The sequence below is a fragment of the Hypanus sabinus genome, chromosome 20 (assembly GCF_030144855.1).
Source record: "Hypanus sabinus isolate sHypSab1 chromosome 20, sHypSab1.hap1, whole genome shotgun sequence".
Lineage (NCBI taxonomy): Eukaryota > Metazoa > Chordata > Chondrichthyes > Myliobatiformes > Dasyatidae > Hypanus > Hypanus sabinus.
Window position 1 is genome coordinate 38,078,354 of NC_082725.1, and position 13,639 is coordinate 38,091,992.

Below are 13,639 nucleotides of genomic sequence, written 5' to 3' on the forward strand. Positions count from 1 at the left end.
TGAGAATTGGGATAGAATTCTTCAATTAGTTAATACATCATCGTTATGTGCCAAACATTCACTAATACAATTTAAGGTCGTACATATGTACGTAGGTCGTACATATGTCCAAGGATAAATTAGCTCATTTTTACTCTCATACAAGTCCTATTTGTGATAGATGTCATTCTGAAATTGCGTCTTTAACTCACATGTTTTGGTCGTGTTCATTTTTGGAGAAATATTGGAAAGATATTTTTGATATTATTTCTGTGGTTTTGAATATTGATTTACAACCTCTTCCTATTACCGCAATTTTTGGTTTACCAATGTTAGATTCACTGCATTTATCTTCTTCAGCCTGTCAAATGATTGCATTTCTAACTCTGATAGCTAGAAGATCTATATTGTTGAATTGGAAAGAAATTGATCCTCCCACTGTATTTAATTGGTTCTCTCAAACTATGTTATGTTTAAATTTAGAAAAAATTAGAAGTGGTACTTTTGAGACTTCTATTAAATTTGAAAAGTTATGGAGACCATTTATTCAACATTTTCATATGATGTAATATGACCCTGTGCCAAGTTCATTTGATTTCCCAGTTTTCAGCTTATGTATTTTGAGAGGACCGGAAGTGACGGCATTGATGAATACTTATTTTTGTGAGATATTATAAACAGCCCGTTTTTTTTCCCTTCTTTTTTGTTTTTTTTTCTTTTATATTACTTATTAGTTATAGTTATTAGATTAGATTAGCTAGTTCTGCATTATATAAATTTTTTTTGTTTTTTTTTCTTTCTTTTTTCTGTTTTTTTTTATATTATACATTATGAAATATTTAGATTTACTATGTCCATACATATATCTTATGGCTTATGTCTTGGTAAACTCATTTATATTGTAACTATTATGTATGTTTTTTTTTCATATGTAATGGAATGTCTATGTTGGTAATTTCTTTATCAATATATCATCTGTATTCTGTCCATATTACTAATATTAATAAAAAGATTTAGAAAGAAAGAGAGGAGTTACAGGCAGGTGGTCACTCCGGGACCACGGGAGGCAGATAGGTGGGTTACAGTCAGGAAGGGGAAGAGGCAGGTACTAGAGAGTACCCCAGTGGCTGTACCCCTTGACAATAAGTACTCATGTTTGAGTACTGTTGGGGGGGACAGCCTACCTGGTGGGAGTGACAGTGGCCGAGCCTCCGGCACAGAGGACGGCCCTGTAGCTCAGAAGGGTAGGGTTAGAAGAAAGAGGTCCATAGTAATAGAGGACTCAATAGTCAGGGGCTCAGACAGGTGTTTCTGTGGAGGTGACCGGATGGTAATTTGCCTCCCTGGTGCCAGGGTTCAGGATGTTTCTGATCGCGTCCAAGATATCCTGAAGTGGGAGGGTGAAGAGCCAGAGGTCGTGGTACATGTAGGTACCAATGACATAGGAAGGAAAGGGGAAGAGGTCCTGAAACGTGAGTATAGGGAGTTAGGAAGGCAGTTAAGAAGAAGGACCGCAAAGGTAGTAATCTCGGGATTACTGCCTGTGCCACGCGACAGTGAGAGTAGGAATAGAATTAGGTGGAGGATGAATGCGTGGCTGTGGGATTGGAGCAGGGGGCAGGGATTCAAGTTTCTGGATCATTGGGACCTCTTCTGGGGCAGGAGTGACCTGTTCAAGAAGGACGGGTTACACTTGAATCTTGGGGGGACCAATATCCTAGCGGGGAGGTTTGCTAGGGCTACAGGGCGGACTTTAAACTAGTAAGATGGGGGGGTGGGGGCGGGAGACTATTTGAGGAGACTATGGGAGAGGAGGTTAGTTCACCTGTGGAGCAAGTAAATAGTGTGTGAGGGAGGAAAGGCAGGTGATGGAGAAGGGATGCGCTCAGCCCAAAGATGTAGGGGAGAAGAAAGAAAAAGATAATAAATTTGAATGCATTGTTAGGGATGGAAAGAGAGGAGGAGATGGAGAGTATCTTAAATGTATCTATTTTAATGCTAGGAGCATTGTAAGAAAGGTGGATGAGCTTAAAGCGTGGATTGATACCTGGAATTATGATGTTGTAGCTATTAGTGAAACATGGTTGCAGGAAGGGTGTGATTGGCAACTAAATATTCCTGGATTTAGTTGCTTCAGGTGTGATAGAGTAGGAGTGGCCAGAGGAGGAGGTGTTGCATTGCTTGTCCGAGAAAATCTTATGGCGGTGCTTTGGAAGGATAGATTAGAGAGCTCCTCTAGGGAGGCCATTTGGGTGGAATTGAAGAATGGGAAAGGTGCAGTAACACTGATAGGGGTGTATTATAGGCTACCTAATGGGGCGCGTGAGTTGGAAGAGCAAATGTGTAAGGAGATAGCAGATATTTGTAGTAAACACAAGGTGGTGATTGTGGGAGATTTTAATTTTCCACATGTAGACTGGGAAGCACATTCTGTAAAAGGGCTGGATGGTTTAGAGTTTGTGAAATGTGTGCAGGATAGTTTTTTGCAACAATACATAGAGGTACCGACTAGAGATGGGGCAGTGTTGGATCTCCTGTTAGGGAATGCGATAGGTCAGCTGACAGATGTATGTGTTGGGGAGCACTTCGGGTCCAGTGATCACAATAGCATTAGCTTCAATATAATTATGGAGAAGGACAGGACTGGACCTAGAGTTGAGATTTTTGATTGGAGAAAGGCTAACTTTGAGGGGATGCGAAGGGATTTAGAGAGAGTGGATTGGGCCAAGTTGTTTTATGGGAAGGATGTTGTAACGTTCTCCTTCGCGTGTCACGAACGCCGAATTTAACGTCGAGATAAACCAGTTAATAAGAACCAGATCGCAGTAAGATTAACCATTTACTGTTCACTCTTCACATTAACATATGGTGAAAACTGTTGATAAAACAATACAAGATTGATACAGTATTTGTTCCTTCCTTAATATCACATTTCAAGTGTAAATACTTGCAAAGGTGACTATAACTACATTACACTAAGGTGAAGTATACAGGGAGAGTTTACCTGCTCCATTGACTACTTTAAATACACTTCCATGCAAACTATCCGTGACTCTTTAACTAACGAAAGCATAAACATTATCTACCGTCGTTACTTCTAACAGGATCGGCATTAACATCTTAGTTCAATATATCGATTATCTATTAACTTACAGCGTTGCTCTCACTGTGATTTCTCATGCCTGCAAAACAACTTCTGCAGGTGAGCCTCGTGGTAAGCCCCCACCCTCGCGCTAATTTCAAACCGGTATTTTCCCACAAGACGCGGCGAAACTGGATGTGACGTCATCGCATGCCGATATATTTTACATGCAATGAATATACTTTAAACACTTCTAATTCTAACTAGAAAATTACTATCGAATGAATTACTAAGCAAAAATATTATAAACTAAATAACTGTCGTAAAGACAGCACAGATGTAATAGAGAAATGGAGGTAATTTAAGGGTGAAATTATGAGGGTACAGAATCTTTATGTTCCTGTTAGGGTGAAAGGAAAGGTTAAAGGTTTGAGAGCACCATGGTTTTCAAGGGATATTAGAAATTTGGTTCAGAAAAAGAGGGATGTCTACAATAGATATAGGCAGCATGGAGTAAAGGAATTGCTCGAGGAATACAAAGAATGTAAAAGGAATCTTAAGAAAGAGATTAGAAAAGCTAAAAGAAGATACGAGGTTGGTTTGGCAAATAAGGTGAAAGTAAATCCGAAAGGTTTCTACAGTTATATTAAAAGCAAGAGGATAGTGAGGGATAAAATTGGCCCCTTAGAGAATAGAGGTCAGCTATGTGTGGAGCCGAGGGAGATGGGAGAGATTTTGAACGATTTCTTCTCTTCGGTATTCACTAAGAAGAAGGATATTGAATTGTCTAAGGTGTGGGAAACAAGTAAGGAAGTTATGGAACCTATGACAATTAAAGAGGTGGAGGTACTGGCGCTTTTCAGAAATTTAAAAGTGGATAAATCTCTGGGTCCTGACAGGATATTCCCCAGGACCTTGAGGGAAGTTTGTGTAGAAACAGCAGGAGCTCTGACGGAGATCTTTAATATGTCATTAGAAACGTGGATTGTGCCGGAGGATTGGCGTATTGCTCATGTGGTTCCATTGTTTAAAAAGGGTTCTAGAAGGAAGCCTAACAATTATAGACCTGTCAGTTTGACATCAGTGGTGGGTAAACTAATGGAAAGTATCCTTAGAGATAGTATTTATAATTAGCTGGATAGACGGGATCTGATTAGAAGTAGCCAGCATGGATTTGTGCGTGGAAGGTCATGTTTGACAAACCTTATTGAATTTTTTGAAGAAGTTACGAGGAATGTTGACGAGGGTAAGGCAGTGGATGTAGTCTATATGGACTTCAGCAAAGCCTTTGACAAAGTTCCACATGGAAGGTTAGTTAAGAAGGTTCAGTCTTTAGGTATTAATGCTGGAGTAATAAAATGGATTCAACAGTGGCTAGATGGGAGATGCCAGAGAGTAGTGGTGGATAATTGTTTATCGGGATGGAGGCCGGTGACTAGCGGGGTGCCTCAGGGATCTGTTTTGGGCCCAATGTTGTTTGTAATATACATAAATGATCTGGATGTTGGGGTGGTAAATTGGATTAGTAAGTATGCCGATGATACTAAGGTAGGAGGTGTTGCGGATAATGAGGTGGATTTTCAAAGCTTGCAGGGAGATTTATGCCGGTTAGAAGAATGGGCTTAACGTTGGCAGATGGAGTTTAATGCTGAGAAGTGTGAGGTTCTACATTTTGGCAGGAATAATCTAAATAGAACATACAGAGTAAATGGTAGGGCATTGAGGAATGCAGAGGAACAGAGAGATCTAGGAATAACTGTGCATAGTTCCCTGAAAGTGGAGTCTCATGTAGATAGGGTGGTGAAGAGGGCTTTTGGAACGCTGGCCTTTATAAATCAAAGCATTGAGTACAGAAGTTGGGATGTAATGCTAAAGTTGTACAAGGCATTGGTAAGGCCAAATTTGGAATATTGTGTGCAGTTCTGGTCACCGAATTATAGGAAAGGTATCAATAAATTAGAGAGAGTGCAGAGACGATTTACTAGGATGTTACCTGGGTTTCAGCAATTAAGTTACAGAGAAAAGTTGAACAAGTTAGGTCTCTATTCATTGGAGCGTAGAAGGTTGAGGGGGGATTTGATCGAGGTATTTAAAATTTTGAGAGGGATGGATAGAGTTGATGTGAACAGGCAGTTTCCATTGAGAGTAGGGGAGATTCAAACTAGAGGACATGATTTGAGAGTTAGGGGGCAGAAGTTTAAGGGAAACACGAGGGAGTATTTCTTTACTCAAAGAGTGATAGCTGTGTGGAATGAGCTTCCTGTAGAAGTATAGGAAAGGCCAGTTCAGTTGTGTCATTTAAGGTAAAATTGGATAGGTATATGGACAGGAAAGGAGTGGAGGGTTATGGGCTGAGTGCAGGTAGGTGGGACTAGGTGAGATTAAGGGTTCGGCACGGACTAGGAGGGCCAAGATGGCCTGTTTCCGTGCTGTGATTGTTATATGGTTATAAAAATCCTGGTGTAGTTTCACAGGTACCACATGTACAGTTCTAATCTACATCTCTTTAGCTACCTTCCATTAACACAACATTGTCTTTTACATTCTTAATATTTCATTCTCTTGCTAAATTGGGTACATGCATAGCAAATAGCAAGTTTCAAAGCTGACTACATCTCTTGGCTACCTCTCATTAACATATATTAACACACCATTGTCTTCTACATTCCTAAGATTTCATCTTGGGTACATGCATAGCAAACTGACTACATAGTTTTGGTTACAAAGCAAATGATACAAGTTTTATACTCCATAATATTTTTATACTCCGATACATGCACATCTAGACTGAAAAACAGCTTTTTCTCCAGGGCTGTTGTGTAACTGAACAATAGGTGCTATGTACAATACAGAAACATAATTCTTGATGCTATTTTATATTTAATGTATTTTACAACATTTTCATGGGTGAGCCACTGTTTCTTTTAATTTCAGAGTTGTTTATTTTAATTCATTTGTAACATAAATGTCATTCTAAATAACTGATGTTATTTTAAATCTAGTCATTAGAGTTTTTAGTAATTGATTTGCCAGTCTGCACTGTTCAGTTTTGCACTGAATGGAGTAGCATTGCAATCTTATTGTCCTTAGCAATGACAATAAAGCTCTAACTAACTTGCAATCCTTACCTGTATATATGTCATTCAGGTAGCACTGAGTGCCAGGACAACCTTGCAGCACCTGGTCCATAGCTTTCTGCCACAGCGCAGATCAGATGCTACCCCAAAATTAAGCCTATTATAGTGATAAAGTTCTTTTTGAGTACTGTATTTATGGTGAGAAACACTTTGGACTCTTCCATCTCCATCTGTAGGTAGGTCTCAGTTAAGTCCACTTCGCACTCAGTTAAGTGTTTTCCTCCAGAAAGATTTGCAAAGACATCCTCTATCCTGGGAAACAGGTATTTATCTACTTTCAGTACTGGATTGTGTTACGACTGTGCCCCAACTCTGAGGGGCTGAATGGTACAAAGTAGCCCCCTCCTTTTTGAGAATCGCAAGATCGCTGTTAATTCGGGTCTGGGACCCAGGAAATGAGAAAGAGACATGCAGAATCCTCAAGGTTTGGAATGTGTCCTGGGCCTCTGAAAGACAAAGCCACGGATAACGGCCATTGTCTCTTGGAGACGGAATTGTGTATTGAGTACTGTACTATTTATTTGAAGCCCTCAGGGAATGACCAAAGTGGGCTGGTTGAGGGATGGCATCATTCCAACCTGATTGACATCTGAGACCCTGTGAGTAAGGATAAAAGAAGGTCTGGGGAACAACCCCTTTAGATGCACCAGGAGATTCGCTAGAAATCCCGTGACAGCGTTTAATAGCGACAGCCGGTGGGGCCCGCGTGCGTCCTTTCCCGTTGCCTGGGATTGGCGGGACTGACCACGGAAGAACGGCTTAGCTAAAAGGAAAAGGACACCAACGACATTTCGAAGGATCGACATCATAATAAAGGAAACTGGCAAGTTCCAAAATCTCTCTCTCTTGACTCCAACCAAAGGCTGCAGCCTGAATGAACTTGAGTGACTTTTATATTTCCATCGTACAATACATTATCCTCTAGACAACGATAGAGCTTATTTCTTATTGATTATTATTATACCCGCACTTTTAGATTTAGTATTGACGACATATATTTGTATGTTTGCATTGATATTATTTTTGTGTATTTTTATCAATAAGTACTGTTAAAAATAGTACCATCAGACTTCAACGGACCTCTTTATCTTTGCTGGTAAGTTACCCAGTTACAGGGTACATAACAGTTGATGGTGACCTTAAAGTCACCACAGGTCTAGACAGATCCATTCTCTTTGGCTCCTCTCAGTCTTGGAAAGAATTCCTTCAACCTCCATACAATCTAGCTCACTCGCTACTTTATCATGGGTGGTATAAGGAACTGAAAGGGCTTTGTAAAACTTGGGTGTGGTATTTTCATTCATCAATATTTTACCCTTGATATGTTTGAGTTTTCCAGTGCCATTTTGAACACTGCTGTGGCATCATCTAGTACCTTTCTTAATTTGCTTTCAGTTGACTCTATTACAGGGGATGTGGCATGCACATTGTGAATGGATCTTCAATCAAGTTGTCATTGTCTCAGCCATTCACAGCCCCACTATGTTGGCCCTCCCATTTGTTTTTACCCAATGTGACTTATTGGTTGTTGTATTTAACTGTTACAAATACCATTCCCACATGAGTTATCTTTTCTCCAGTATAGTTTCTTAGTTGGATATCTGTAGGCTTCAGTTTAGTATCTTTGAAATGCCGTTCAAATTCATTTTGTAGAATGACTGAAAACAGCTGAGCCAGTGTCCAATTCCATTTCAATTAAATTTCCTTTCACTTCTGGTATAAGCCATATTGTCCTTTGTTAGTTTTCACATTGTAAATCTCAAGCATAAGCAGCACTGTGTCATTCTCATCATCATAATTATCTTCAACAGCATGCTGATTAGTGCTCTTTTTGAAACTGCAACTTGACTTTTCATCTTTTTCTCTTCCCCGTGCAATGAATGACATGTTCTCTGTACATGTCTTATTTTGTTGCATTTTCTGCAAGTTTCACCCTTAAACCTGCATTGGTCTGGTATATGTGAGCTCCTGCAACAATGATAATGCAATTTGTTTGTTTAGGCCAGTTTCTGTTTAGATGTTGCAATTTTGTTTGTGCTCACTTTCATTCCTGACTCCAACTCAGATATGTCTCTGTCTGCTGTTTCTATTGATACAACCATTTCAACTCTCTCAAATGTAAGTTGTACTTCAGTTAGGAGGAGTTTTTGAATGCTTTCTTGAAAAATTCTACGAAGTAAGTGAACTCTTGGTGCATCATTAAGTCCAACATTAAACTGGCAATGCTCAATCTCTTCAATTCAGTCACATAAGCTTAAATGGACTCCCCTGCCTTCTGATTCTGCGTACGAAGTCTAGAGGGTATTGTAGTCAACAGTAGTTTGGGTTCTAAATGTTCCTGTATTACTTTCACAATATCAGCAAAGTTCATTTCAGCTGGTTTGCTTGAAGCAGTCAAACGTCTAAGTAAACTATGCCTTTCAACCCAATGCACTCAGCATATATGGCACACACTTCTCATTGGCTATTTCATTTGCTTTAAAATACTGCTTAATATGTTCAGTATACATATTTTAGCTAATCTTTTGTGCAATTGAACATGTCTTATCTTTACGATGTAGGCAACCATTTCTGCTTTGTTTTCCAAATTTAAGATTATTTCATCCGGGACTCACTGTTTATGAACCTGCAAATTTGTCAGTTTTCTGCCCTTTCTTTAAACTCTGTCTCACTGAGCTTTTTAAAAAAAAACAACTTGAATGCCTTACTGTGATTTAACAGGTAGGTATTCCTCTCTGATTTGTTTAAAACTTCCTTGTCACTACTGTTATGTTTTGATAACTCCAGACATTAATCAAAAGAAAAACACCAAGTTGGGATAACTCATGTACATTCTTAATTTTACATTTAGCACAAAACACTTATGACGTATGTCATTCATGCACTATTACATAAACCTGTGATAAATTATTTGAACAAAGAATGCTTAATCAAACAATATATTTACAATATTACTCAAATAGTACTGAAATATTAAATGCACAAGTCTGACTGTCATGGAGATGATTGAACCCATTTCAGTTCTTAGTGTTTTGGACACTTAAGAGCTTTTGTGTCTTCCATGTCTGAAACATAATTTATTTACTGAATCTGACAAGTAAAATGTACAGACAGGCACTCTCTAGTGAGAATCAACTCCCTGCTGAACTGATAGAAATCAGGGCAAAAAATTAGCTCCTAGAGGTACTCAGGAGGTCAGGCAGCATATGTAGGGGGAAATAGACAGTTGGTGCTTCAGGTAATGAACCTTCATCTGGACTGGAATTCGAGGGCAGGGCAGAAGTTACAAATCAGGCATTGAATGAAATAGATGAGCATAAACTTTACCACTGCTTTATATCAGAAAATATTATTTTTAATCATGTTTCCTTTTCTGTGATTTATTACCCCATAATGTGAGTGCTGATGACTGTCAGCAGTGCTTAAAATTAAAATAACTATATCTTAACAGATTGATTCCAGAAAAAAAAACTTAGATAATAAATTTTAAATATAACCCATGAATACTATTTTGTGGAGACTTCTAAAAATAATTTATGTTCTATAAATTAATTTAAGAAATATTAGTACAGTATTACCCATGTACATAGGTTAAATGTAAATTAAGTGCAATTTTTAAATTAAAAATAAGTTATTTCTTCATGGGGGGGGGGAGTCATCTTTCGGCAGTGCTAATTTTTTGAGTTATTTCTACTTGCATACAAAACCACAACATTTATCTTTACTTATTAAATATCTCATTGCTCTTATATCATTTTGTTATGTGTCTCTTGCAGCCTATTGACCTGACAAAATCCAATCTTTCAATTTATATATTCCATCTGAATGAAGAAGGTCCATCTGCTGAGGTTCTGGAAGGGGAAGAGGAGAATATGCCTGCATCAAATAACTGGCTCTTACCTGCTGGTATGTACCTCAATACCCAAAGCAATCTCCCAGTTAATACTTGTACAGTGACCGTCAGAGATCCTGATTTGAACAATTTTCAAAAAATATTCAAGCAGCCTATCATAATTCTGCATTTTATTTTAGTAGAACTTATAAATTATAGCAATCCTCATAGAGGGATCAGAAGTGCAGAGAGTGAGCAGCTTCAAGTTCCTGGGTGTCAAGATCTCTGAGGATTTAACGTGGTCCCAACATATTGATGTAGTTCTAAACAAGTCAAGACAGTGGCTATACTTTAATAGGAGTTTGAAGAGATTTGATATGTCAACAAATACACTCAAAAACTTCTATAATTGTACCGTGGAGAGCGTTCTGACAGGCTGCATCACTGTCTGGTATGAAGGGGCTACTTCGGAGTACTGAAAGAAGCTGCAGAAGGTTGTAAATCTAGTCAGCTGCATCCTGGGTACTAGCCTACAAAGTACCCAGGACATCTTCAGGGAGTGATGTCTCAGAAAGGCAGCATCCATTATTAAGGATCTCTAGCACCCAGGGCATGCTCTTTTCTCACTGTTACCATCAGGTAAGAGGTATAGAAGCCTGAAGACACACATTCAGCGATTCAGGAACAGCTTCTTCCCCTCTGCCATCCGATTCTTAAATGAACATTGAATCTTTGGACTCTACCTCACTTTTTAAAAAAATACAGTATTTCTGTTTTTACATGTTTTTAAAATCTATTCAATATATGTAATTGATGTACTTGTTTATTTTTTATATTATTTATTATTGGTATTGTTATTTTTTTCTCTGCTAGATTATTTTTTTCTTCTATATTATGTATTGCATTGAATTGCTGCTGGTAATTTAATAAATTTCACACCACATGCTGGTGATAATAAACCTGATTCTGATTTGAACACTAAATGTATAATGCTGGAAACATTCAACATGTGTATAGAAAAAAAAAGCAATTTAGTACTTCAGATTGTTAAACTTGCATTATTTGTGATCATGTTTATTTATTAGTTATGACCAAACTGTAGTGTTGTCTTGTTCAAAGGTTCTAAAATTCTCCACATGAAAGAGTTAAAAATTAGTTTTGGTACTATCTTTCAAAAGTGTTTGTAACTGGGATTAATATCACTGGAGTGAATTGCGCAATAGTTAATAGAAAACAAAGAATAAACTTGCCATTTTCAGGTTGAGAAGCTGTGTCCAGTGGTTGCCACAGAGACCGATATTTGGGCCTCAGTGGTTAACAATTTATAGCAATGATTTGGATGAGGATACCAGGTGGAATACACTCATTGGCCACTTTATTAGGTACACCGGTACACCTGATTGTTAATGCAAATAGCTACTCAGCCAATCACGTGAAATTGACTAAATACATGAAAACATGCAGGTAAGGTCGAGAGGTTCAGTTATTGTTCAGACCAAATATCAGAATGAGGAAAATGTGATTTAAGTGACTGACCATGGAATGGATGTACGTGTCTGATGGGATGGTTTGAGTATGTCAGAAACTGTTGATCTCCTGGGATTTTAACAGTCTCTAGTTTACAGAAAAAGGTGTGAGAAACAAAAACATGCTGTAAACTTCAGTTCTGTGGGTGGGGGGAAAAAAGGAAATAATAATTAGGCAATCAATATTGAGAACATATGAAGATTAATTGACAGTGAGCCCATAGGTTGTGGGAACAATTCATTGACGTGGCAAGTGAAGTTGAGTAAAGTTATTTATCCCCTCTGATTCAAGGGCCTGATGGTTGAGGGGTAATAACTGTTCCTGAAAATGATAAGAGTCCTAAGACTCCTGTACCACCTTCCTGATGGTAGCAGAAGAGAGCATGACATGGCCGGTGGGGGTTCCTGATGACACATGCTGCTTTGTGTCAACGCTCTGTAGATTTGCTCAATGATGGAGATGGCTTTGCCCATGATGGACTGGGCTGTATCCACTATTTTTTTTTGTAGGATTTTCTGTTCAAGGGCATTGGTGTTTCCACACTAGGCTGTGATGCAGGCATCGCACATCTCTAGAAATTTGTCAAAGTTTTAGATGTCATGCTGAATCTTCACAAACCTCTAAGGAAGTAGAAGTGTGCCAGGCCCAGGACAGTCCTCTGAAGTGATAATACCAAGGAATTTAAAGTTGCTGACTCTTTCCACCTCAGATTTCCCCGATGACTTGGCTCATGGACCTTCGGTTTCCTCCTTCTGAAGTCAATAATTAGCACCTTGATCTTGCTGACATTAACTAAGGGGTTGCTGTTGTGGCACCACTTAGCCAGATTTTCAGTACCTTCAATTCAGGAACGGAAGGGTTATCATATATGGTACATTTGATAGTTCTGGGTCTGTCTTGCTGGAATTCAGAAGTATGAGGGGAGATCTCGTTGAAACCTTTTGGATGTTGAAAGGCCTAGACAGAGTAGATGGAAAGGATGTTTCCCATGGTGGGAAAGTAGGACAGGAGGGCATAGCCTCAGGATAGAGGGGCGCCTTTTCAAAACAGATGTGGGGAAATTTCTTTAGCCAAAGGGTAGTGAATTTGTGGAATTTGTTGCCATATGCAGCTGTGGAGGCCAGGTCGTTGGGTGTATTTAAAGCAGAGGTTGATAGTTTCTTGATTGGACATGGCATTAGAGGTTACAGGGCGAAGGCCAGGAACTGGGGTTGAGGAGGAGATGGATCAGCCATGATTGAATGGCAGAGCAGATCAGATGGGCCAGATGGCCTAAGTCTGCTCCTATGTTTTATGGTCTAATTCCCTCCTATATGCTCTGATTCTGCCTATTTACAGTGGTGTTGTCAACGAACTTGAATATGGCATTGGAGCTGCACTTACCTACACAGTCGAAAGTGTAAAGTGAGTAGAGTACAGGGCTAAGCACACAGCCTTGAGATGCACCTGTGCTGATGGAAATTGTGGAGGAGATGTTGTTGCCAAATGAGGGCATCGAGGATCTAATAACACAAAGAAGTGCTGAGGCCAAGGTCTTAAAAGCTTAATGCAAAACTTTACTACTATTTGGGACAGACTCAATTGATAAGACATCTGTGTTACATGATTCTGTGATTTAGGAACAGTGCCTTTAGTTTATCTCTTTTTCTGCTTTTAGTACCTTGTTAGATCCTTTGCAAGCCTTTCAAATTAATCTTTTGTTGCAATCAGCCATTTTTTCAAGGTAGCAGAACACATTTTGAGGAACAGAATCAAATTGCTTCTTGGTAAAAATAATTAATTATTTATATATTATCTATATATAATTTTTGACGCTCTTAGTTTAAAGATAATTATTAAAATCAAAAATCTTTACAAGATTTTATGAAACTGTTGAAGGTATCCTTCAATTCATATCTGGAAGATGTACAGCACTGACTGTTCAGGCTATTTTTGAATCTAATTGGATTATGCTGACCTGTCTGCAAAGAATAATGGTCAAATTTACTTTAGCTATTTATAAGAATCATGGTATGCATGTTATCTGACTGGTAATTTATTGTGCTAATAATGTGTTATAAAGGAATTTTCCATCATATACAG

At 38.7% G+C, this 13,639-nt stretch overlaps 1 protein-coding gene across 1 annotated transcript in view; it reads left to right on the forward strand.

The window, feature by feature from the left end:
- trip13 (thyroid hormone receptor interactor 13) overlaps positions 1–13,639 on the forward strand; it is a 58,498-nt gene that overhangs the window by 28,183 nt on the left and 16,676 nt on the right. The window contains exon 4 of the mRNA XM_059945788.1: positions 9,975–10,104. Coding sequence (XP_059801771.1) covers positions 9,975–10,104 — 130 coding nt within the window. The remainder of the gene's footprint in view (positions 1–9,974; positions 10,105–13,639) is intronic.